Consider the following 27,882-nt stretch of genomic DNA (forward strand, 5'->3'; position numbering starts at 1 on the left):
AAACATTTTTGTGTTAATTTTCAATTTAACTGTATAATGCTATAATAGCAATAAAATCTCAAATAGTAAAATAAGAACTTATTATATTAGAATACACAGGTTTAATAAATTGTGATTTTACTTCTAGTAAAAACAGAAACAGCAAATCTAGCATGTCTTCTTCTGACATCAAGAAAGCAAGTATTCTCCTCATTCGAAAAATGTATATTCTAATGCAAAACCTGGGACCTCTGCCTAATGATGTTTGTTTGACCATGAAACTTTTTTACTATGATGAAGGTACTATTTATAATAATACATCCTATTTCACTTAGAATTTGCATATTTTTAAACAGTTGGCTTCCGTTCTAATTTAGACAAATGTTTTAAAGCATATAAATTATATTTTAGAAACTGTTAGATTTATACTTACTATCACTATTGGCTAAATGAAGCCCTGGTGACTTTGTGGTTAAAGAGCTCAGCTTCCAACTGAAAGATGAGCAATATTAACCCCTAGACACTGGGAAAGGAGAAAGATGAAGCAATCTGTTTCCATAAATACTTAGAGCCTTGGACACCTTTTGAGTTTCCCTGCTCTAGAAAACCTATTCTGTCCCGTATGAGTTTGAATTTACTTGATATAAACAGGTTTTTAAAATGTATTTAAAAAATGAAGATTTAATAGGTAGACTTTATAAAATATATAAACTTCTCTACTAATTAAATTTATATGAAGCACAACCTCACTCGTAATTAAATACAACAAGAGTAAGATACTTTTACACTCTGGGAGGGAGTGACTAGTTGTAACATTTTTAGAAGACAGTTTGGCATTATCACAGTGTTCTCAATAATCCATAAATCTCATAGCCAGAAAAAGATAATGAGAATATACAAATATGCAAAGTTTTAGATATGTTATACAAGTGTTCATTATAACATTGCCTAAGGTAGGGACAAAAAAATGGACTTCTTTTGGGAATTCAGTAAATAATGATGCATCTTTAAAATAAATAGAATATATATGTTCATTGCTTCTCGGCCTTTTGGCTAAGATCAAGTGTAGAATATATATGTTCAAAGGAATATGCTTATAAATTAAAGTTATCCCAGACATATTATTATGTTTAAAGAAAATTTTTAAAGGATAAGTACAGACAAGAGAAGGATGGGAAATCTCCTCCCATGCAATTAACTGCCTCTGAAAACAACCTGGAGGGTCAGTTGTGGGTCAGTTCCAACTCACTGGTACACAACAAAACAGGTACAGGACACTCCTAGTTTAAAATCAGGGAAAGTGTACATCAGGGTTGCGTCTCTTGCCACACTTATACTGAGCAAAAATCCAAGAAACTGGACTATGTGAAGAGAAAATAGCATAACGTTTTGAAGGAAAATTCATCAGCAAGCATAGATCAGGCAGATAACACAAGCTTGCTTACAATGAATGAAGAATCCTTAAAGCACTTATTCATGAAGCTCAAAGGCTGTAGCCTTTAGTATGTATTACACCTTAATATAAAGAAGACAAAATCTTCACCATAACACCAATAAACATAATGATAAATGGAGAACAGATTGATGTTGTTGGGAATTTCATTTTGCTTGGATCTACAATCAACACACATGGTAACAAAAGTTAATAGAAGACTTATTATACCAGGCAAACCTGCCAAGGACCTCTTTAAAGTACCAAAGAACAAGGAATTAACTTAAAGTCTAAGATGTATGCAGATGACACAACCCTGCTTGCTGAAACTGAGGAGGACCTGAAGCACTTGCTGCAGAAGGTCCAGGACTGCAGTCTTCAATATGGATTGAAGCTCAATATCAAGAAAACAAAGATTCTCACCACTGGGCCAATTAGCAGTATCAGTATGGATGGTGAAGAGATTGAGATAGTTAACAGTTTTTGTTTACTTGGTTCCACAGTCAACACTCTTCGTAACAGCAGCCAGGAAATCAGGAGATGAATTGCATTGGGAAAGTCAGCTGTGAGGGACCTCTCAGGAGTACTGAAGTCAGGCTGGAGACTAAGGTGTACCTGACCCAGGCAATAGTCTTTGCAATTATTTGCTATGCGTCAGAAAGTTGGACAGTGAATAGGGATGATAGAAAGAGAATTGATTCCTTTGAGTTGTGGTGCTGGAGAAGAGTGTAGAATATACCATGGACTGCTAGGAGAACAAACAGGTTTGTTCTGGAGAGGGTGAAGCCAAAATGTTTCCTGGAGTCAAGGATTCTGAGGCTTTGTCTGACATACTTTGGGCATGTTGCAAGGAGGGACGGGTCCTTGGTGAGGGACATCATGTTTGGGAGAGTGGAGGGATGGCGCAGGAGAGGAAGACCCTTGATGATATGGATTGATGCTGTGAGTGGAGTGGTGGGAATGAATGTGTTTGAGACGGCAAGGTTGGCACAGGATAGAACGGTGTTTAGGGCTCTTGTACGTAGGGTCACAAACGACTCGATGGCACATAACAACAAAAACAAAGATGTGCCTGACCTAAGCCATGGTATTTGTAACTGATTCATATGCTTGTGACAATTGGAGCATGAATAAGAAAGACTGAAGAATTGATGCCTTTGGCTTCCAGTGTTGGTGAAGGGTATTATGTTTACCGTGGACTGCCAAAACAACAAAGAAATCTGTTTTCGAAGAAGAGCAGTCATAGTAATCCTTAGATGCATGGATGGTAGGAATTTGGCTCACAGACTTTGAGCATGTTATCATGGAAGCAGGAATGGCATCTACTTCCTAAACAACATGGTTCTGGAAACTCTATGAACTTTGATAAATGTCAGTCGTTATAGAAAGGCTTCAGGCCTTTTGTTCATAGGGTCACTGTAAGTAAACTCTGCTTGACTCGACAATCAGGGACAACAATAATCTTTGGAGAGGGCATCATGCTTGGAAAAGTGGAAGGTCAATGAAAAAAAGACGACTCTTAACAAGATAGATAGTTCTAGTTTAGTTCCAGAGTAGTGGCTTCATCCACAAGATAGATAGTTCTAGTTTAGTTCCAGAGTAGTGGCTTCCTCCCAACCTAATTTGTGAGGATGACACAGGATTGGATGGGGTTTTGTTCTGTTGTATATAGCATTGATGTGACACAGAACTGACTCAGTGGTACCTAATCACAGGACAATATCATCTTACTTGTATGTTTAAGGATGTAAATATGAAATATCTGTTTTACTTGTATAATAATCATGCAGAAAAACACAGAGCAACAATAATAATAAAAGCTAAAATTATGTACTGGTTCTGTTCTGAGTATTTAAAATACTCTCATTCTTTTAACACCCAAAATTGTTTTTTTCTGTTTTTCCATTGCTATTGGGTTCATTATGATGGATAGCAACTGTATAGGACTAGGACTGCCTGTACCAGTCAATTAAGTTGTTACTTCATTTCTATTATTTTTTAAAAAACTTTTTTAAAATTTTATTATTTTGTGTGTGTACTGTCAAATCAGATCTGACTGGTACAAGAAGAGATTTCCCCTCCTTCTCCAGCAGAGCATCTGGTGGATTTGAATCGCATGCCTCTGAGATTGCAGTGCATCTTCTTGCCACTAGAGGCAAGGATTTCGAAGTGCCATCTCACATAATTTGGGCATGTTACCAGGAGGGACCAGTCCCTGGAGAAAGACAATGACTAGGAAGGATAGAAGGAGAATTGATGCCTTTGAGCTGTGATGCTAGAGAAGAGTATTGAGGGTACCAAACTGCCAAGAAAACAAACAGATTCATCCTGGAGAGGGTTAAACCAGGCTGCTCCTTGGAGGCAAGGATTCTGAGGCTTCGTCTGACATACTTTGGACATGTTGCAAGGAGAGACCAGTCCTTGGAGAGGAGCGTCATGCTTGGGAGGCTGGAGGACAGGAGCAGGAGGGGAAGACCCTCTATGAGGTGGATTGATTCAGTGACAGGGGTAATCGGGATGGGTGTGTATTAGAGACAGTGAAATTGGCACAGGAGAGAGCAGAGTTTATGATCTGTTGTACATAGGGTGGCTATGAGTCCCAAGCGACAGCACATAACAGCAACAACAATAAAAATTTAAAAAAAATCCTTGACTCCAAGGAGCAACTTGGTTTCACCCTTTCCAGAACAGGCCTGTTTGTTCTCTTGGCAGTCCGTAAGATGTTTAGTACTTTTCTCTAGCACCACAATTCAAAGGCATTGATTCATCTTCTGTCGTCGTTATTCACTGTCTAGCTCTCAGATATATAACAAGCAATTATTATAGATTCAAGAAGAAATTCCATTCTCTTCTGATTTTAATTTTGGTCTTTTTTTTCTTTTTTGTGTTTTGCTTTCTTCAAGGGTGATATTCTTGTTGTCATCCCAAAATTCATCTTTTCTTTGGACATTAATGTTCAGTGTATCAAATCTATGCTTGATGTGTGTTTTGTTTTGTTTTTAATTCAGATAAAGTAAACTCAAAGTTGTGTTTTGGTTCTCACAGACTTCTAGTTTTCTTGTGCTTCAACTTGAACTTACCTATGAGTAATTGATGGTCTATTCCAAACTCAGCTCTTGACCTTGTTTTGACTGCTGAGAAGTCAGCGTCTCCTACCATCTCTTTTAACAGATGTAATCAATTTGATTCCTCTACATTCTATACACATGGTGAGATATAAGTTTATAGATGACATTATGATTTTTTTTAAAAAAGGTGTTTGCCATGTATATAATTGTACAAAAATCAATTATACTTTTTCTACTGTCTTTTCTGTCACCAAGTCCATATTTTCCAACCTCCTTTGTTTCTAATCCTTGCATTCCAGTCACCAGTTATCAATGTGTCTTTATCTTTAACCTCAGTGGTTGGTGTATATATTTGAGAAATGAGTATACTGACTATTTTTCCTTTGTTGTTTGTTGTTATGATGTACTGTGGAGTTGCTTGTAACTCATAGTGACCCTGTGTACAACAGCTCTGAACCCTCCTCTGTCCTGAGCCAACCTTACTGTCTCTGACACACCAGCAGTGTTTGGTGTTCACGTGCATGGGTGGCTGTCAGTCAGAACAGATTCAACAATACCTAACAGCAACATACTATTTTAAGGATTCCTCCTGGCACATTGGTTAAGTGCTAGCCTGCACTTAGATTGAAATCTAGGCAGTTCAAGGGGAGCTCTGGTGGCCTAGTGGCAAGGACCTGCAACTACAATCCCAGAGGCTCACGGTTCGAATCCACCAGATGCTCTGCCGGGGAAGGAGGGACGAATTCCTCCTGTACCAGTCAGATCTGATTTGACGGTACACTCACACAAAAATAATTTAAAAAAAAAAGACATTTAGGCAGTTCAAATTCACCAGCATCTCCACAATAGAAGGATATAGCAGTTAGCTTCCATCAAGATTCACATTGTTGGAAACCCAATAAGGCAATTCTGTCCTGCCCTGTAGAGTTGCTGTGAGTCAGAATTGGCTCAACAAGCAATGGTTTTGGCTTTGGTTATATTGTTTGGAATTTATTCAGTCTGTATTAATTTTTATAATGATAATAGCTTATTAATTTAATAAGAATCACTTTGTTTCTTTTGCAGTTACACCATCAGATTATCAGCCTCCTGGTTTTAAGGATGGTGATTGTGAAGGAGTGATATTTGAAGGGGATCCTATGTATTTAAATGTGGGTGAAGTCCCAACACCTTTTCATACTCTCAAAGTAAAAGTGACTACTGAGAAAGAACGAATAGAAAACATTGATTCAGCTATACTGTCACCAAAACTATCATTAAAAACACCACTTGAGAAAATCCTGGCAGACAAAGATGACCCAGAAGATGAACAGGAACATTATATAAGTGTAAGATTTTTAAAGAGCTATATAGTCTAATAATAACAAATACTTGTCTCAGTTTATTTTACATTATGTTGTTGTTGTGTACTGTTGAGTTGAAACCTACCCATAGCTGACCCTCTGGTGGGTTGTCAGAAGCAGTTAATCACATGGGAGGGGATTGCCCATCCTTCTCCCACAGAGCTGCTGGTGGATTTGAACTGTGTGCATTTCGGATTGCAGCGCAGCTTCTGACCACTAGGCTACTAGAGCCCCCCTCTTATATTACTTTACATTGCATTGCATTACTTTACATATTACATTATATTGTTATTGTTGTAAAGTGCCATCAAGTCTGAGGTGACCCCATGAACGAAAGACCTGGACACCGGTATAACGTTCATCCTTTCTCCAGGTTCATAGGATTTCCAGAGGCAAGCTGTTGCGGAAGTGGATACCACTCCTGCTGGTTTTAAACGGGGAGCGCCACCAAACACTGTCCACCATGTGTAACCATTCTCGCATTTGACACATCAGAGTCATGGTGTTCAGTTTCACAGCAACCACGAGTTACCTCTGTACGGCAAGTGGACATACCAGGGTTATCTGATCTAGAAGAATGTTTCACCAAAAAACACGTAAAGGCAGGCCTGAGGGCTGCAGATTAGAGTCACCCACCTTTGGCTTGCGAGCATAACTGTTTGTCCACTAGGCCAACTGATCTCTCTCTGTGCTGTCGTCATCATTGTTGTTGCTGTTATTAAGTGCCGTTGAGTCGGAGGCCACTCATAGCAACCCCATGAATGAAAGACATGGACACCAGTATAACTACATTACATTACATAAATATTTTTAAAGTAATGTAAAATATCTCAAAGTTGGGAGGGACCTTAGAAAATGTTTAGGTCCAAGGTTTTCATACTTTTTAACTTATTCCAAAACAATATTAAAAGCATAATTATTCTGATTGAAGCAGGGAATTATCTTCGAGCCATCCATTGCCTCAGTGCTGAAATCCATTCTACAGCATACTTACTATGCTGGAAATTCCTCTAGGCCCTACAATTCTAGTCACTTGCCCAGAAGTTCCTGGAAGGCAGAAATTATGCCTTAGTTTTTAACCCTCTCTGTGCTAGTACCAGATTTTGCAATCAATGGATTCTCAATATTGCCTGAAAGAATGAATGATGTATAAAAGGAGTTTGTTTTTGTTGTTGACACCTCACTTCCAGCATAGTGAAAGCTGTAATTGCTTTAATTTTTTAGCACTGATATGATCTTCATTGATTCAATTAATTGTAAATCAACTCAATCAAAGAGGAAAGCTTTTTCCCAAAACTTAAATTCTAGTCTTGTTTTATATTAAATAGAACTTGGATTTATATAGCATTCTTTGAAATATTAAAAGCTTTTTGACATATAATACAAAAGAACAATAATTAGACATTTGTTGCTATTCCTGTCATACCATGGCTTAGCTTCACTAACACCCTGAAGAGAAATAAGTTATATTCAGAATTATTTTAGCATTTGAACAGAAATTCCAGAAGCTGTAGAAGTGATAACTTTGGGAGGGTATGCCTAATCCAATGTCAGTAATAATACATTTATGAAAAAAAAGTGTATTTTCTTCATTTATTAACTCTACAAAGTAAAGAAAGTCAGTATTTTATAATTTGGATAAAGAGATTGTTGTTCATAATAACTATTAGATCACTTTTACATCTAACATGCTTAAAATAATTGTGGTGTTCTATTTAACCTTCACATTATCACAGTAGTTACAAATACATCCGTTTCTATTTCTTTTTTTGAAACCTGTTCATTTTTTTCTTAATTATATATAGGATGATTGTAACACTGAAACTAAATCAGGAGAGCAAATAAACAATCCTGAATCCTCTCAACTTGGAGGTAAGGAACTAATGAAAACGTAACTTTATTTTCTCTCAATTCAACTTTATGATATCTTAATTTTTGCCCCCCAGAACCAAACCTGGTTTGTAAAGAAGATGAAATTATGAGGACTAAAGAAAGTCCAGGTCTTTCCATTTCCCAGGTACAAATTCCTTAATTCCATTTCACTTTATAAAATTTTTATTTAAAAAAAATTTTTTGTGGAAAATTACTGCCATCAAGGGGGGACCAACTCAAAGCTGACCCTACAGTGTTTTCAGAGGCCATAAATTGCAGAAGAAGTGATTTCCTATCTTTCTCCCTCAGAGACACTGGTGAACTTGAACTGCCAGAGAAACGCTACCTTTGGGTTAGCAGCTCAGTCTCTATAGACAGCACCACAGGCAAGCTCCTCTGGTGTGATTTATAGTTTTAGAAAACCTGCTCTCAAGTTCAGCTATGCATTAATTCCAACTCACTGGTATTGTGGGAAATATGTATATAATACAGAATTTACCATATATCCATATTTGAGTGTAGGATTCAGTGCCATTAATTACATTCATTATGTCGAGTAATGATATCAGTCTCGAGAATAAGGTGCACCTGATCCAGGCCATAGTCCTTGCAATTACTTGCTATGCATCAGAAAGCTAGACTATGATTAGGAATGATAGAAGGAGAATTGAAGCCTTTGGGTTGTGGTGCTGGAGAAGAGTATTGAATATACCATGGACTGTTAAGGGAATAAGTAGGTTCGTCTTAGAGAGGGTGAGACCAGGCTGCTCCTTGGAGTAAAGGATTCTGAAGCTTCATCTGACATACTGTGGGCATGTTGCAAAGTGAGAACAGTCCTTGGAGAGGGGCATCATGCTTGGGAGGCTGGAGGGACAGTGGAAGAGAGGAAGACCCTCAAACAAGGATTGATTTCGTGCCTGGGGTAATGAGGGTAGGTGTGTCAGAGACAATAAGATTGGCATAGGATAGAGGAGGGTTTAAGGCTGTTGTACATAGGATTGCTATGAGTCGCAGGCAACTTGATAGCACACAACAACTACAACAACAACTGCATTCTTCTCTGTAGTTGAGGGACAGATGGATGATTTTGGTACTCTCATTTGACAACCTTACCTAGCTGCATGGAGCGAGGAGTGGAAATGTTGATATTTATTTGTTTTGTTGTGCTGATTTTCTTAACCAGTAAAGAGGGTTAGGAAAGCATTCTGGGAGACAGGATTTTAGTTTCTGATATTACTTATGATAGGCTATTATAGACTGAAAGTGTAATGTTTTGTCATCAAGTTGATTGATTCATAGTGACCCTGTAGGACAGTATGGAGCTGTCTTGTAAAGTCTCTTAGGCTATAATGTTTACAGGAATAGATCCACAGTTATTATCTCCCTCAGAGGAGAGTTCTAATTGCCACCTTTCTGGTTAGCAGCCAAGTCCTTAGCCATGTATCATCAGAGATCCTTTGAGAGTGAGACAGATTTTAAACAGTAGTAGACTCTCAATGAGGTGGTAAGAATAGTTGGTTAAGTCGTATGTACACCTCAGAGCAAGATAGTAGTATGAAGTTTAGGCATTAGGTAGGCCCTTATAGACTGTCTAACTTTCTTAGGATAGTTCTGTGAGCTCTGCTCTGTAGACAGTATTTGATATTGGAATTCTCTGCTACCTTCTAGTACTTTGTTGACTTATGACTGCTAACCTTTTCATTTCCAGGACTGCCATACATTTTGTATTTAAAAGACTTGGCAGTGCAGAGTGTTTAGATGGTTTTGGTCAGAGGAGAAGGGAGTAGAAAGATTTAGACTAGCTGCTGTCCCTTGCTCTTTAGAATTTATGCCCTTTAGTTGATGCTCACTTTTGCTCATATGACCAGTGTGCTTGCTTTGAGTGTTTGTATAAGGCTCTGATACAATATATGGGTCCTTCATTTCCAGTATTATGAAATGAGCTCTAAATTTACTTGACAAAAACCAGACTCACTTTTGCTCAGAGACCCTTAGTGGAATTGGATCCTGAAGATCTGGTCTTGAATCTTGGTTCTTTCTTTTATTATTTTTATGTGATATTGAACAAGAGATCTAGTTTTTCTTAATCATTTTTATTAGCAAAGGAAGAATAATAATTCCTATTAGAGGTTATTGCAATGAAATTTAAAGGAGATACTAAAAGTTTTTTTAATAAAAAATTTTTAGAGGTTATTGAAATGAAACTTAAAGGAGATACTAAACGTTTTTTTAATAAAATTTTAAAGAACTATTTAAATGTTTTTAATGGACTTTTTAAAGGACAAGTTGTTGTTATGTGCCATTGAGTTGACTGAAACTCATAAGACATTATGAGCAGTAGTCCTGAACCCTTGCTAGAAGCAAGGTTCTAGAGGCAAGAGGAATGAAATTTGCCTCACATACTTTGGTCATGTTGTCAAGAGGGACCACCAGTCCTTGGAAAAAGACATCATGCTGGGAAAGGTGGAGAGTCAGAAAGAGGAGAAGAGAAAGGTGGAGAGTCAGAAAGAGGAGAAGATCCACAACACAATGACTGCAGCAATAGGCTTCAACATGAGGATGGGGCAGGATAGGGCAAGGTTTCAATTGCTTGTTCATAGGGTTGTTATGAGTCATAATGGACTAAACAGCACCTAATAACAATATACTCACTAAGCAGTAATACCTCATTACTCCCTTCCCAACTGCCAGGAACCTTTTTATATATTAACCTATTCTTGAGAGAGATTTTGCAGAGTCTAGGTACCTTTAGGAACCTGACAGGAGCGGGAGCCTGGGTTGAGGCCTGAGTTGGGGACTTTGCTGGAGCTTCAGGCTTAGTTGCAGCCTTGGCTTTGGGTTTCGGCCAGTTAAGCCTAATGCCCCTAGCAGTGCGGGCCCAAGCATGCTTCCCAAGTCTGGGACGAGCAATGTAAGTGAGTAGGCTGAGCTTGTTGTGTTTGACACCCCTTGGGATCCTGGGCTTGACCTTCTTGGACTTGACAAGAGCTTTCACAGCCTCAGTGTATTCATCCATGGCCTTGGCATTGTTGGCCTGCATCTTCTTCAGGTCCTTGTTGTGCTTCTTGGCAAAGCACATATTCCTCAGGAACTTGGGTTCTACCCCTTGAAGAGACCCATGTCACTATGATCAGGGTTTCCTGATGCTCTTTTCAGGACAGGTTGTGTGTGATGAGGTTCTTGGACTTAGCCATGTCTGCATCATCACTGCAGCTCCCAGAATGCCAGTGACCAGAAGAGGGAACTGCTTAGTTTTGTGATCTCACCAGGCTTAAATTGAGCAGGTTCTGAGGTAGAAAAGGGGAACCTCACTGCCATCAGGAAAGAAGCAGAGGGTGGAGCATGTCCTTTGGGCCAGAGATTCCCATACAAAACAGAATGAGACCTCAGACTGAGGCAGCAGCAGATGTGGTGGAGAACCAGAGACCGACGTGAGACAGGACTTAACTGGATCTACTGTCCTATAAAGCCACAGCCTTGGCCTGGATGGCGTCGTGAGGGAGGCACATGACTAGCCAATCGAAAAAAGCTTTGTGACACTTCAGAGCTGTGAGGCAGCCCAGAGTTAAGACTGAAGGTCAGAGGGAAGCCTGCCTGTGAGCATGCCTGAGGAGGAGCTGTCCTGTTCACATACTGAATTGTAAGCTGTTACTTCTCTAATAAACCCCATAATCCGCCCCCCAAAATAAACCAACTCAAACTTATTCTAGATCTTTCATATAAAGGGAATCATATATTATTTGTGTGTTGATTTCAAAGCATAGTGTTCTCAAAGTTCATCCATGTTGTAATATTTAATTAGATTTTACTTTTTTATTACTTCATAATACTCTATTGAATGTGTATACCATACTTTATTTTCTGTTCATCTACTGATGTATATTTGAGCTCTTCACTATTGCAGATAATAATAGTTCAGTATATTTTGGTGTACAAGTAAGTATCTATTTTAATCCTTGCTTTCAGTTCTTTTGGCTGTATACTTAGGGTTGTAATTGCTTAATTCATATGGCAATTTTCTCTATTTTCTATAGCATTTCATTTTACTTAGATTTGGTGTTTTTTGTAACTTTTGTTTGTTTTAGTTTTGGGTTTTTGTTACTTTTTGGTTTTTCTTTGTTTTTTTAAACTGTTCTTTGTTGGCTTGCTTAATTCTCTGAATTTTTCATCTAGGTCATTAAGAAGAAAACAACATTTAGGATATTTTTTAGGAATGTAGCCATTGGCTGTTGAAATTTTGAGTATATTGCTGGAGGGTTTGCTTAGAATAAACTCAAAAACTTATTTCCAGAATTTCGTAATTTGAGAGCTAGGTAGAATTTTACAGATTATTCATTCCACTCATGTTGTACTTACGAATGAAATACATAATGCAGCCTTGAAACAGGACTTAATTTTGCTTTTTGTATATAATGAACTCCTTCAATAATATAGGGAAAAATCATTTTAATTATTTGGAATAATAGAGTTAATTATTATCTGGCTTCTGGTCAGCCCTTCCTCAAATGGTAATAGGATAAAATTCTTCTCAAAAGGTAGTTGTGCTTAGTGATCATTTGGGACTTAATCCGAATGGTTAGTTGTGTATAGTGTCAATTTTATTATCTTTACTTTTATGCTTTTTTATGCTGTGTACTTTTTATTTTGTTTTTCTAAATTGTCTTTATGCTAGGACTGCTGAAACTATATACAGCAAAATGTACTCCAATTAAACAGTTTTTATATATAAAATTCTGTGATATTGATTATATTCTTTGAGTTGTACCACCATTCTCACCATCTTTTTTCTGACTTGTTCCTCCTTCATTAACAAAAACTAATTCTACCTTAACTTTCCTGTCTTTCCAGTTACTGTTTTCAGTTTTGTCCCATATAAATTCAAAACTCAATTACCTTCAAGTCAGTTACATCTCAGCAACCCTTTTTAGGGTTTCCTGTCATTCTTCTGTAGAGTGTTTGGTAGATTCAAACCACTAGAGGTAGTTTGTGTCATGTTTTTGTTACCAGCACAATATTGAAACCTTAAATGCTCTTTGCAGATTTCTCCCCTGCCCCCACCCAACTATTTAAGCTAAACTACTGTCAGGTTTTCTCAAGGTAGAAAGATGGCTTATCTCCTACTGTGTGATTAACTGCCTCTGATCACCTGCTGAGGGTCAGCTTGGGTCACAAGAACTACATTGTTTGGTTTTAAGATGGTCTCGGGATATTTTTGATTTAAGGTTTAAAGATTATTCCAAGGTGATCATTTCAGGGGTTAATCCACCCTCTATAACTCTCTAAAGTCTAGAGTTCGTAATAATTTTTATTTCCATTCTACATAGTCTCTCTTTTGATAAGTATTCTGTGGAATTTTTGTTCAAAATTTTCGGTAACAATAGATCAACACCATACATTTCTGGTCTAATGGCAGAATGGGCAGTTGTTTAATGGAGTCCATTAGCCCCACATTTTTTATCTTCCTCCTATTCCCGACTTTTCTTCTCCATTTGTTATATATATGAGGTAATAGAGATTAATTGTTGTACCTTGAAATTTTTGTATAATTACCTTCTTTTACAGGTTGAGCAGTTAGTCAGTAAAACATCTGACCTTGATGTATCTGAAAGTAAAACAAGAAGTGGAAGAATATTTCAGAATAAAATGGTAAGTATTTTCTAGTTTCATTCTCTATATATAATCTTATAATCTCTTCCCCATATGTGACCTTATTTTACTTTTTGATAAGTCCTTTACTAAATGAATTAATATTTATTAAGCACCTGATACATCACAGGTATTCTGGCTGATTTTGTTGTTATGTGCCATCGAGTCATTTGCAATTCAGAGCGACCCTATGTACAACAGCCCTAAATCCTGCTCTATCCAGTGCCAATCTCACTGTCTCTGACACACCTACCCCATTATCCCAGTCACTGAATCAGTCCATCTCATAGAGGGTCTTCCGCTCCTGTGCTGTACCTCTACCCTTTCAAGCATGACAGCCCTCTCCAAGGACTGGTCCTTCCCTTGTAGCCTGACATCGTTGTTCTTCAGTACTCTGGAGAGGTCTCTAACAGCAGACTTTCCCATCGCAATACGTCTTTTAATTTCCTGGCTTCTGGTGCCAAGAGAGTTGATTGTGGACCCGAGCAAAAAAAAAAGCTGTTAACAATCTCAATCTCTTCGCCATTTATCATGATACTGCCTATCAGCCCAGTAGGTGCTAGAAATATAAGCTAATAATACATGACTCCAGGTTTTAGCTGACATTGAGTAATTGAAAATAAACAAGTAGTGATTTAGAACTATGACAGAAGTGTGAATAAGTTATATTCAGTCACAAAAGAAAGAGAGTTAATGTCACAAAGATGCAATGAAGAAGTTAATGCAGGAAAGGATTTGTAAAGTGTTACTATCTTCCAGACTCCAAAGGAAATTGCCTAGAATGGCAGAAAGTCCCTAAGTTCTACAGTGTAAATTAACTGTGCTGTTGTTAGGACTTTATTGGATTGTCTCTATCCAACTCATACCAACCCTTTGTACAACAGAGTGAAACACTGTACAGTCTTGTGCCATCTTTATAATCTTTGCTGTGTTTAATTAAACCTATTAGTGCATTTGCTGTGTTAAACTAGGTAATTGAGGTGTTTTTTTGGTTGACTTTCTACCAAGATGATGCCTTTTCCCCCATGGAATGGGCCCTCTTAAACAAAGAAATCTTATCTTTTTTAACTTAAACAATGTTTTACTTTTTCATAATTGTACATAATTCTTCCCCCTTCCCAAGCCCTCCCTGAAATGCACCCCTTGTTCCAGATTTTTTTCATACATATAATGTCAAATCATATATTCCTTTTGTATAGTTCTTCCCCTAATCTGATACAATGCAATGTTTATTATCTATCCACTCTTTTTCATTCTTTCCCCAACTTCCCATGTCTGTTCTATTTTATAACAGTCTTGTGCAGTATTTGTCTTTTTGTGACTGAGATATTTCACTCAGTAGGATGTCCTCCAGTCTTCTCTATGTTGTATAATATTTTACAAGCTCACTATTTTTCAGTCCTATGTAATATTCCAATAAGTGATTGTACCATAGTTTTTCTATTCCATTGTTGATGGGCACTTGGGTTGCTTCCGTCTCTTTGCTGTTGTGAATAACACAGCAGTAAACATGGATGAGCATATGTCTGTTTAAGTCGTGGCTGTAATTTCTTTAGGATATATTCCCAGTAGTGGAATTGCTGGGTCAAATGGTGTTTCAGTTTCCAACTTAACAAATCTGTCTTGAAGGAATGAAACTAAGCTCCTCCTTAGAGGCAAGGATAGTGAAATTTCCAGTTGCATATTTTGGGCATGTTGTCAAGAGGCACCAATCCTTGGAAAAATACTATAATTCTAGGAGAAAGTATAGGATCAACAAAACAAAGTAGGATCTTCAAAGAGATAGATTGACAGAGTTATTGAAACTATGGGCTTGAGCATTGTGGAAATTGTGAGGATAGCATGATACATACAGGGCACGGTTTCAATCTGTTATTCATAGGGTCAATATGAGTCATAGTGAGCTCAATTGAACCTAACAAAAACAACTCTGTTGTAAAAATGGTATAGATGTCAAAATGGCAGTGCCTAGTTTCCACTTAGTTCATAAGTGGGAAAAATATCTGTTAACAGCAAAAACAGCCAAAGCTAATACCTGTGAGATCGTACATGTCCTCATACATCATGCCCCAATCCTGTCTTCTACCAATTCTTAATCCCAACCGTCTCTCCCACAATACTAACTACTTCTCTTCTGGGTTTGATAATTAGTTGCAGTGGTCACACAGAACTCACAGTCATAGAGTTTATTAGGGAAGTAAGAAGTTATAATTCTGTTTCAGGAACACTCAGGTTAGAGTTCTGCGGTAAAGACAAGTCATCTCAGCTATGCTGAAAGTCATGCTTCTCTGTGTCCAGCCCTCAGCCTTACAGCCTGTTTATGCCTTATGTAGGCAAGCATTACAAACCTCTTTTAGCTCCACCAGCTTAAAGAGGCACCCTCACTCTGGAAGGAATCTTAGGCCCAAAGTCACTTGATTGTCTGGATTAGCAGGCCTACCTACCTGATAAATGACTGAAGGCACCCACTCCACCAGCAAGCAACTTTCTTACTCCATGGACTAGAGCCCACAGCTCTGTCTCACATTGATTCCTGCTTTCTATTACTTCTGTTGCTACTACCACTGCTACCATATTGCCTTACCTCTGCTTTGTAATCTTATGGTCTTCCACCATCTCTCCACTCCTACAACTCTGCATCTTTGGTTCTTTTAGGGATCTCATGTCTAAAAGATGCATTGCATTGTCTGGCTCTTTTTTCTTGATTGCAGCAATATCCCCATTTTATACTTCTACAATGAGTTCTTTAAATCTTGAAGGAATGTCAAACTGACCAATCCCCATATTAACATCTGTATACCTTATTTGCATGATTCCATGCTAATGAATGCCATGCACCTTATTATTAGCAAGTTATGTAGTCCCTAGGAATGACAACTTGAATAGAAATGATTTTGCATTCATACCCAAGAAGAACATTTTATAATCTATCCTGAAGTACCTAGGGAGCTCTGGTGACCTGGGGGTACAGAATTGCACTGCCAAATTTAAGGCATGCAATAGGAATCCATTAGCTGCTCCATGGGAGAAAGATCAGCAACCTCCTCCTGGTTCATTTAATGCCTCTGAATACCCATTGGAAGGCCAGCTATGAATTGGTTGTGACTTGATAGCACATAATAACAATACTGCTAGGAGTGATAGGATACTATTTATAAACGTACAAAGAAGACCTATTCATCATTATTCAAATATATGCATCAAATACTAAATCCAAAGATGAGGTTGAGGATTTCTACTAACTTTTGCAATCTGAAATTGATTGCACATACAGTCAAGCTGCATCAATAATAATTGGTGGCTAGAATGCAAAAGATAAAAACAAGGAATTACAGTTGGAAAATGTGGTCTTGAGGACAGAAATGAGGCTGGAGATAGAATGATAGAATTCTGTGCAGTGAATGATTTATTTGTTGTAAATATCCTTTAAAAAAAAACAAACCACAAATGGTGGTGGGAATCGCGCTGTCAGCAAGGAATAAACAGCAGAGTGCAGCACATGTCTTTTGGGACCAGAGATTTTTGCTTCAATCAGACTGGGGCCTGTAGGAGAGCAGCAGTAGCTTTGTCTGAGAACCAGAGACCGATATAAAATAGAACTGACTTGGGACTGCTGCCCCATGAAGCTGGAGCCAGGAGCCTTCACACAAGTTTACTGGTGGATACAGGGAAGATGCCGTAACTGACAGATCTAAGGGAACCCTGTAACACTGAACTAAAACAGTGGGGCTGAAGGTAAAAAGGCCTGTGAAAACTCAGGAGATATCTGGACTGAGGAATTGTGCTCTTGAAAAGCTAGAGGAGTGAGGGATTACATCTTGCTGCCAATCTTATAGCCTAGTAACTTCCCTAATAAACCCCATAACCATGAAAAGGGAGAAATTGAAGCTATACACATAGACTAATTGTCAGTACAATCATAGATGGAGAAGAGATTGAGGTTGTTAACAATTTCATCTTGCTCAGGTCCACAATTAACATTTTTGGTTCCAGCAGTTAGGAAATCAAAGGACAAGTTGCTTTGGGAAAGTCTGCTGTCAAGGACATGTCCAAAGTCCTAATAAAAAAAACATTATCAGGTTAGAGACTAAGGTCCCCCACATCCAAGCCATGGTCTTCTGAAGTACTTGCTATGTATCTGAGAGCTGGGCAGTGAATAAGGATGAACAAAAAAAAATCAGTGCCTTTGAGTTGTGGTGCTGGAAAAGAGTTTTGAACATACCACAGACTGCCAAGAGAACAAGCAGGTCCCTCCTGAAGGGGGCAAAATCAAGTTGTTCCTTGGAGGCAAATAATGTGAAGCTCCACCTCACATACTTTTGGAATGGTGCCAAGAGGGGTCAGCCCTTGGAGAAGGACATTATCCTTGGAAGGGTTGAGGGACAGGAAAGAAAGACCCTGGATGAGATGGATTGACACTGTGACTGTGGCAATGGGGTCATGTGTGTCAGAGACAGTGAGATTGGCTCAAGATGGGGCAGGGTTCGGAGCCATTGTTCACAAGATCATTATGAGTTGTATTCGACTCAATGGCACATAACAACCATAACATGGAAAGAATTAATGAAGAAACTCAATATCAACAGTCAAAAAAGGTCAGGACTGATGGTGGAAGAGACCATCAAGTACTCATGTGCAAGTTCAAACTGAATCTGAAGAAAATGAAAACAAGTTCATGAGAACCAAAATATGACTTTGGAATTTATTTTGTCAGAGTTGTAAAACATCTCAAGAATAGAATTAATCTATTGAACAGTAATCATCAAGGACCAGATGAACTGTAGTTTTATAAGGATTATCATCCATGAAGAAAGCAAAATGTTATTTATATGACAAGGAATAAAGAAAAGGTCAAAATGGATATCAGAAGAGACTGAAATTTGCATTGAAATATAGGTCAAAACTGAGGGGGGGAAAACCTGACATTTCAAAGGGCAGCTCAGGAACACAAAGCAAAATATAACAAAGCGTGCAAAGAGCTAGAGGATAAAATCAAAAGAGAAGAAACGCACTTGGAATTTCTCAAGCTAAATGAGCTGGAAAACAATTTCAAAACTTGAGTTGTAATACTGAAGCATTCTATATAAACTAAATATTGACTATTTTTCATAGAAGATTTCAGAGTCATTGTATCATAAAGACATGACTGAAACGGAACCATTTTATCAAGTAGCATATGATCAAGAACCAGTAACTGAAAGAAGTCCAAGCTACACTGAAGGCATTGGCAAAAATAAGGGCCCGAGAATTGGTGGACTACCAATTGTGATGTTTCAGTAAATAAATGCACCCCTAGACATACCCTCAAGCCTGTGACAAGAAATTTGGAAGACAGCTATCTGGCTAGCTAACTGGAAGATGTCCATATTTGTTCACAGTCCAGAAAAAGCAATGCAGCTGAGTATGGAAAATATAGAATAATATCATTAATAAATATATCACATGCAAGTAAAACCTTGCTGAAGATTTTTAAATGACTGTAACTGTGTATTGACAGGGAATTGCCAGAAATTGAATCTGGATTTAGAAGAAAGTATAGCATAAAGTGGCATCAGGATTAGAGGAAGATTCATCAACAATCTGCATTATGCAGATAACACAATCCTGCTTGCTGAAATTGAGGAGGACCTGAAGCGCTTGCTGCAGAAGGTCAAGGACTCCAGCCTTCAATATGGATTGAGGCTCAGTATCAAGAAAACAAAGATTCTCACCACTGGGCTGACTGTAGGCATCTTGATAGATGGTGAAGAGATTGAGATTGTTAGGGAGCTCTGGTGGCCTAGTGGCAGGAAACTGCACTGCAATCCCAGAGGTACGTCATTCAAATCCACCAGATGCTCTGCTGGAGAAGGAGGACAATCTCCTCCTGTACCAGTCAGATCTGATTTGACGGTATACACACACAAACACACACAAAAATAATAATAAAATGAAATAAAATAGATTGTTAACAGCTTTAGTTTGCTTGGTTCCACAGTCAACTCTCTTGGCACCAGCAGCCAGTAAATTAAAAGACATGTAGCGATGAGAAAGTCTGCTGTTAGAGAATTCTCCAGAGTACTGAAGAACAACTATGTCAGTCTGGAGATTAAGGTGCACCTGATACAGGCCATGGTCTTTGCTATCACTTGTTATGCATCAGAGAGCTGGGCAATGACTAGGGATGATCGAAGGAGAATTGATGCCTTTGAGCTGTGGTGTTAGAGAAGAATATTGAATATACCATGGACTGCTAAGAAAACGAACAGGTTTGTCCTGGAGAGGGTAAAGCTGGGATGCTCCTTGGAGGCAAGGATTCTGAAGCTTCATCTGACATACTTTGGACTGTTGCAAGGAGGCACACCAGTGCTTGGAGAGGGACATCAGGCTTGAAAAGTGGAGGTAAAGCGCAGGAGAGGAAGATCCTCTATGATATGGATTGATGCAGTGACTGGGTAATGAGGGTAGGTGTGTCAGAGACAGATTGGCACAAGATAGAGCAGGGTCTAGGCCTGTTGTACATAGGGTCCCTGTGAGTCATAGGTGACTCAACAGCACATAACAACATAGCATAAAAGCTATCATTGCTAAAAAAAAAAAAAAAAAAAAGCTGTCATTGCTGATTTCAGGTGGATCTTGAATGAAAGAGAATACTAGAAAGATTTTAACTTGTGTTTTTTTTACTCTGCAATGACATTTTACTGTGTACATTATAACAAATTATGGCTAGCATTGAGAAGAATGGGAATCTCGGAATACTCTGTTACTCAGACAAACCTATACCTAGACTAAGAAGCAGATGTCCAAACAACAAGGGAATACTGAATGATTTAAAATCAGGATAGTTGTGCATCAAGCTTATGTTCTTTCTCCATAACAATTCAGTCTGTATACTGTGCAAGTAATTCTAGAAGCTTGAAGACAAATGTGACATCAGAATTGGAGGAAGATTCATCAACAAGCCGCATTACACAGATGACACAACTTGGTGGAAATTGAAGACTACATCCTTCAGTTTAGATTTATATCTCAACATCAAGAAAACAAAAAAAAATGCCATCAATAGGTAACATCATGATAGATAAAGAAAAGATTGAAGTAGTCAATGATTTCATTTTACTTGGATCCACTACTGACACCCATAATAGTAACAATCAGGAAATCAGCAGATCATTCCATTGGGAAAATCTACTGTTAGGACCTAAAGATAAAAGACACAGTTTAAAGACTAAGGTATTTTCAGTTGCATCCTATTGCATCTGAAAGTTAGACAGTGGATAAGGAAGACAGGAAAATTATTGATGCCTTTGAATTGTGTTGTTGCTAAAAAAGTAGAGTTTTCAATGGAATGTAAAAAGAACAGACAAGGGTGTCTTGGAATAAGTGCAACCTTCTTCAGGTGCTCTAAGGTATATCAAAGGATACAAAAATGATTAAACTTGATCTCATATACATTGGGCATGTTGTCAGAAAGGGTCAGTCCTTGGAAGAAGACAGTGTGCTGGTAAAGGTGGAGGATCAGAGAAAGAGGAAAAAGATCCTCCATAAGATTTATTGATACAGTGACTGTAACAGTGGGCTCAAGCAAGGCAGAGATTGTAAGGATGGGTCAGTAAAGGGCTAAGTTCTCACCTATTGTTCGTAGGGTTGCGATGAGTTACGGTTAGCTGATTGGTACATAACGTTCAGTCTCCTTGGTGTGCCACAAACTCTTACATTTGCATAACCATATGAACTCAGAGGAAGTTCTGATAGCCTCATGGTGAAGAATTGTACTGCCAACCCAAAGACAGGCAGTTCAAATCCACCAGCTGCTCCATGGGAGAAACATGGGTAATCTGCATGTAGTTTCTAGCCTCTGACAACCCACTGGAGGGTCAGCTATGAATGAATTCTGACTTAATGACCCATAATCACAACAAATCATTCATTTAGTGGGTGGTTACAAAAGAATAGGAAAAATTCTATTAATAGAAGACCCTGTTAAGTAAGCTACTGTTTTGCTGCTTATTATGTGCTCCATTAATATATGAGTATGCAGTCTTCAATATGGATTGAAGTGCAGCATCAGGAAGACAAAGATTTTTAACACTGGACCAATTAGCCACACTATGATAGGTAGAGACTAGGTGGAGATTGTTAACAATTTCAGCTTGCTTGGGTCCACCGTCAACACACTTGAAATCGGGAAATCAAAAGACAAATTGCATTGGGAAAATCTGCTGTCATGGACTTCTTCAAAAAGCTGAAGGACAGTGAGGTCAGGCTGGAGACTAAGATGTGCCTGATCCAGGCCATGGACCTTGCAATTACTTGCTGTGCGTCAGAGGGCTGGACCATTCATGACTTAAGGATGCCAGAAGAACAATCAGTGCCTTTGAGTTGTGATGCTAGAGAATAATGTTGAACATTCCATAGACTGTCAAAAGAACAAACAGCTTTGTCTTGGAAGGGGTAAAATCAGGTTGCTATTTAGAGGTGAGGATTTTGAAGCTCCATCTCACATACTTCTAGCATGTTGCCAGGATGGACCAGTCCTTGGAGAAAGACATCAAGCTTTCTTGATGGAAAGGTGGAGGGACAGTGCACAAAGGGAAGAACCTGAATAAGATGAATTGACACAGTAATTGGAATAATGGGGTTAGGTATATTGGAGACAGTGAAACTGGCTCAGGATGGGGAAGGGTTCAGAATTGTGCATAGGGTTGCTAAGAGTTACAGGCAACTCAACTGCATATAACAACAACATATGTGTACCAAGGAGCTCTGGTGGCCTTGTGGGTAAAGTATTGTACTGCCAACCAAAAAGCAGGCATTTCCAATCCACTGCTGCTCAGTAGAAAAAAGATGCATAATCTTGTCTCATGTGATTTATAATCTCTCAAAACCTACTGGAGGGTCTCAGCTATGAGTCACATCCAACTCAACAAAATTTAACAATAATAACATGCAGCATTTACAAATATGTATGGAGAAATATCCATATTCATACCTGTATACAAACATGTTGGTAGGTACCATTGAGTCAGCTACAATTCATGCACCCTATGAACAACAGACCTGAATCTTGCCCTGTCCTGTGCCATCCTGATCATCTCTGACGTACTTGAGGATCATTGTTACAGTCCACCTCCCTGACGGTGTTCCTCTCTTAATGCTGACTTTTCAAAACAGAATGTCTTTTTCCAAAGATTGGCCCCTCCTAACAACCTGTCCAAAGTGTATTGGACAAAGCTTCACCATCTTTGCCTCCAAGGAACACTATGGTTGCACTTTCTCCAAAACATTTGTTTGTTCTTTTGGCAGTCCATGGGATATTCAGTATTAATCTCAAACACCACAACTCAAAGGTATCAGTTCTTCTTCTGTCATCGTTATTCATTGTCCAACTTTCAGGAGCATCACAAGTAATTAAAAGACTGTGGCTTGAATCAGGCACACTTAAGTTTTTAAACTAGCATGGTTGCTCCTTACGACTTTGGGGAGGTCCTTGACTGTAGATTTTTCCAATGCATGCATACTACCAAGTATGTTCCCATATGATACCAGAGAAAGCATTTTTAAGTGTCATGAATAAGTATTCCCTTTTAGTGGGTAATAATATGATAGTTAACCACGGATCATCCTACAGACTTAATTTAATAATGGTGTCTGTTGCATACGTTTGAAAAATCAAGCATTGGCTGTTCTTTGACATATAACCAATTAGCAATTATTTTATCTTTATGGAGGCCAGGGGAAATCAACCAGTAAAATCTTCTAAAGAAAATCAGAAGAGAAGTCAGCCAGAACCAGAGAAAACTGTGAGTTTCATGATTACATATACATTAAATAAAATGACAAATATTTGTATACTAATATATATATATTTATTCTGGTGGCCTAGTTGAAGGATGGGCAATCTCCTCCTATGTGATTAACTGCCTCTAAAAACACTCTGGAGGGTCATCTGTGGGTCAGTTCCAACTAAATGACACACAGCAAAAACAACATCAATATATATAAAGGTTAAAATTTAAAACCTAATAAAATTACTGAGTATACTTCAAAACTCTAGTATTCAAAGCTTGCTTAAGTATATCTTATTCTTGAAAATTATGTGAGTTTTCAATAAAATACACTGTTAATTTTCTTCTTACAGAAATTTACTGCTTCAGTTCATGAATAATTTGAAATAAAAGAATCTATAAAATATTTTTTTAAAAAAAAGAATATTAGTATTAGCAAAACATGAGTAGTTTGGGAAAGTTACTGAGTCATAATATCCAGGCTATTTTGTTAACATGGAGCTGAAATTGTCCCTGAGTGACACAAACGGTTAAACATTCAAGTATAGCCAAAAAGTGGGGAGTTAAAGCCGGTAGGTAGCTTCTTGGAGGACAGGCTTCTGAAATTTGATATGTGCAGAATACTATGTGGGATTACCATGTGTGAGAATCTACTTGACAGCAAATAACAAAATTGTGTAATAAATTTGATGTGTCTTAGCTTTCTAGAGGCCAAACTAAAGTGGAAGCAAGGTAAATTACAAAATCCTTGCATTCTCTAAAAATACAGCATCTTCTAGTTTCTCCATGGAAAGAAAGCTTTCCCTTTTTCTTATAACAGGTAATATCTGGCAATTCTGAAACAAATATTCATATGCATTTTTCTAACTAGAGTTTTTAGTATTATGAGGTTAAAATTTGGTAATTCAAGTCATAAGAATATTTTCAAAGTCAAGTATTAGAGGCAATCTCAAAAATATAATTGGTTAAAACATATCACTAAAACAGTACATTGACAGAGAACTGCCAAAAAAACAAGCTGGGTTTAGAGGAGGACATGGCACTAGGGATATCATAACCAATGTCACATGGATCTTTGCTAAAAACAGTACCAGAAGGATGTCTATTTGTATTTTATCAACTATGCTAAGACATTTGACTGTGTGGGTCACAACAAATTATGGTTAACCAGAAGAATGGGAAGCCCAGAACACCTAATGCTCATGTGAAACCTATGCCTAGACTGTCTATGAACAGAGCAAGGGAACATTGCATAGTTCAAAATCAAGAAAGGAGTGAATCAGGGATGTATCCTTTCTCCATACCTTTTCAGTGTATATACTGAACATATCATTTAATAAACTAGACTTTATGAAAAAGGAAAATACGGCACCAGGATTGAGGAAAGACTTGTCAGAAACCAGCTTTATACAGGATAAGAGTGGATAGGTAATGAACACCGCACTGGGACAGAAGTATGTAGGAATGTATGATTAAGCATTATATGTGACAATTAACAATTTGGGACAAGAAGTACATAACAAAGTTAACTGCTGGAGGGGAAAGAGAAAAGGAGGGAAGAAAATAAGCATCAATGAATGAATGAAAACCCAACATCTCAGTAAACTTTCAGTAAAATCATAGGAGAAAAAAAATCATAGGAGTGAACTGGGGAGAGGGGGCAGGGGAGAGGGCTGGGCAGGGAGAAAAGTGCAACAATGAATGAATGGAAATCCAAAATTCATTAAAATTATTAAAATAAAAAAATTTTTTAAATCATAATAAAATAAGCATATACATACACGGGGGGGAAAACCTAACCCCAACCTGCTTTATGCAGATGACACAACATTGCTCGCCAGAACTTAGGTAGACTTTAGCTATTTGCTGCAGATCAAGGACTGCATCTCAAAATATTGATTGTGTCTCAAAAATCAAGAAAATAAAAATCCTCACCACTGAACAATTAGGCAGCATCATGTAGATGAAGAAAGATTGAGGTTGTCAATAATTTCATCCTGCTCAGATCCACAGTCAAAACCTTTGGCACTGCACTGTTGTTAGGTGCTGTCCAGTGGCTTGTGACTAATAGCGACCCTGTGCACAGTATTTCCAACTGTGTCCTATCCTGAGCCAATCTCGCTGTCTCGGACATATCTGCCCCTCCCCTAGTCACTGTGTCAATCCATCTCATTTCTCTCCTGCATTGTCCCTCTACCCTTCCAAATATGATCTCCTTCTTCAAGGACTTGTCCCTCATGGCAGTGTGCCCAAATTATATGAGGCAGCACTTCAAAATCCTTGCCTCAAGAGAGCAAGTTGGTTTCATTGTCTCCAAAACAGACCTGTTTGTTCTATTGGCAATCCATGGTGTGTTTGATACTCTTCTCCAGCACCACAACTTAAAGGCATCAATTATTCTTCTCTCATCCTTAGTCACTGTCCAGCTCTCTGATGCATAGCAAGTAATTGTGAAAACCGTGACCTGGATCAGGTGCACCTTAGTCTCTAAACTGACATCTTTGTATTTCAGCATTCTGGAATGGTGCCTGAAAACAGACTGCCCCAGTCCAATGTGATTGGATTTCCTGGCTGCTTGTTCCAAGAGTGTTGATTGTGGAGCCAAGCAAACTGAAATTGTCGACAATCTTAATCTTCCTTCATCTGTCAATTGTTCTGCCAGTTGGCCCAGTGTGAGAATCTTTGTTTTCTTGATGTTGAGCTTCAATTCATATTGAAGACTGCTTGCAGTCCTTGACTCTCCAGAAGATGCTTCAGATCCTTTTCAGTTTATGCAAGCAAGATTGCGTTATCTGCATAATGCAAATTGTTGATGAGACTTCCTCCGATTGTTATGTCACATTCATCTTCATAAAGATCAGCCTCCCAAATAATCTGTTCCACATATAGATTGAAAAGATATGGAGACAAGATGCATCTCTGACGCACTCATTTCCTGATTTTGAACCATGCAGTATTTCCTTGCTCTGTTCTGATGACTGCTGCCTTGTCCAAGTATGTGTTTCACATAAGCACAATCAGGTGTTCTGCAATTCCCATTTTCCTCAAGGAGATCACAATTTGTTGTGATTACATAGTCAATTGCCTTTTCGTAGTCAACAAAACACATTCTTCTAGTACTCTCTGCTTTCAGCCAAGATCCATCTGACATTGGCAATGGTGTCCCTAATGCCGCGGCCTCTTCTAAACCTAGCCTGTATTTCTGGGAGTTATCTGTTGATGTGCTGGTTTGCTCGTTTCTAGATAATCTTCAACAAGGTTTTGCTTGTGTGTGATGAATTAACAATATTAGTTGACTGTAATGCAAAAGTTGGAAACAAAAAGGATCAGTAGTTGAAAAGCATGGTCTTGGTGACAAAAAATAAGGCTGGAGATAGAATGATAGAATTTTATAACCTTCAATGAATTTACTCATTGCAAATACCTTTATAAGAAACAGAAATGATGAGTATAAACATGGACCTTACCTGATGGTCTGCTCAAGAACATGATTGCTTACATCTGTGGAAAAAAATTGGAGCTGCTCAATATCAACTGAAAACTAGGCCGGGGGCTGATTGTGGAACAAACCATCAACTACTCTTATGCAAGTTAAAACTGAAGCTAACGAAACAACTATGATATACCATCTCAAGCCAGTCAGAATAGCAAAATTTAACAGAACAGCAAGCAACAAATGCTGGCGAGGTGTGGAGAAACCAGAACCCTTATTCACTGTTGGTGGGAGTGTAAAATGGTGCAACCACTGTGGAAGGCAGTATGTCACTTTCTCAAAAAGTTGCAAATAGGGATAGCATTTGACCCAGCAATTCCACTACTGGTAATATACCCCAAAGAAATCATAACTGACACCCAAGCAGATATATGCACACCCTTATTTATCATGGCTTTGTTCACAATAGCAAGGAGTTGGAAACAACGCAGGTGCCCATCAACAAATAAATGGATAGAGAAGCTGTGCATTGAAAAACAAGGAACTCATGCAATATTATTCAAAATGGGTGACTCTGGAGGACATTATGCTGAGTGAAGTATCTCAGTCACAAAAGGACAAATACTTCATGGTGCCACTGTTGTAAAACAGGACTGACATTGGGTTTGGGGGAAGCCTGAGAAAGATGGATTTAATAATGTATACTGCATTGAAACAGATGAGGGAGAAAACAGTTTTAAAGGGATATGTGATTAGGTATTTTTGTCAAGACAAGAGTCCAGAGTGAAGGCTGCATAGTGGAGTGGACCTGGGAGAGGGATTGTAAAAATAATGAAAGAATTTTACTTTTCCAAGAGGGTAGTGTACCGGGGGGGGAAGGTTGGGAGGGGAGAAAAGTGCAACAATGAATGAATGGAAATCTAAAGTCTCTGTAAATTTTCATTGAAGTTAAAAATAAAAAAAAATTTTTAATCTGAAGCTAAAGTAAATGAAATCAAATCCACAAGAACCAAAATTTGACCTTGAGTTTATCCCACCTGAATTTTAAATCCTTCTCAAGAACAGGTTAGTGGCTGTGGACACCAATGAACAAAGACTAGATCAGTTATGGGAGGCTATCAAGAATTTCATCCATAATTAATATAGAAAGTCATTCCAACCACAACTAGATAAAGGTAAATAATCCAATTGAAAAATGGGCACAGGATATGAACAGACACTTTACCAAAGAAGATAATCAGATGGCCAAAAAGCACATGAAGAAATGTTCAAAATCCCTAGCTCTAAGAGAGATGCAAATCAAAACAACTATGAGATGTCATCTCACCCCAGTCAGAATAGC

The 27,882-nt window shown here is 38.2% G+C and overlaps 1 protein-coding gene across 2 annotated transcripts in view; it reads left to right on the top strand.

The window, feature by feature from the left end:
* Positions 1-27,882, top strand: part of HORMAD1 (HORMA domain containing 1) — a 52,002-nt gene that overhangs the window by 19,238 nt on the left and 4,882 nt on the right. For both annotated transcript variants that reach the window (XM_006900127.1, XM_006900128.1), the window contains 6 exons: positions 128-279; positions 5,545-5,807; positions 7,628-7,694; positions 7,769-7,839; positions 13,257-13,340; positions 23,051-23,122. In XM_006900127.1, the coding sequence (XP_006900189.1) occupies positions 128-279; positions 5,545-5,807; positions 7,628-7,694; positions 7,769-7,839; positions 13,257-13,340; positions 23,051-23,122 (709 nt within the window). The remainder of the gene's footprint in view (positions 1-127; positions 280-5,544; positions 5,808-7,627; positions 7,695-7,768; positions 7,840-13,256; positions 13,341-23,050; positions 23,123-27,882) is intronic.

The sequence above is a fragment of the Elephantulus edwardii genome, unplaced genomic scaffold (assembly GCF_000299155.1).
Source record: "Elephantulus edwardii isolate Elephantulus edwardi_28Jun2011 unplaced genomic scaffold, EleEdw1.0 scaffold00273, whole genome shotgun sequence".
In the NCBI taxonomy this organism is placed as follows: domain Eukaryota; kingdom Metazoa; phylum Chordata; class Mammalia; order Macroscelidea; family Macroscelididae; genus Elephantulus; species Elephantulus edwardii.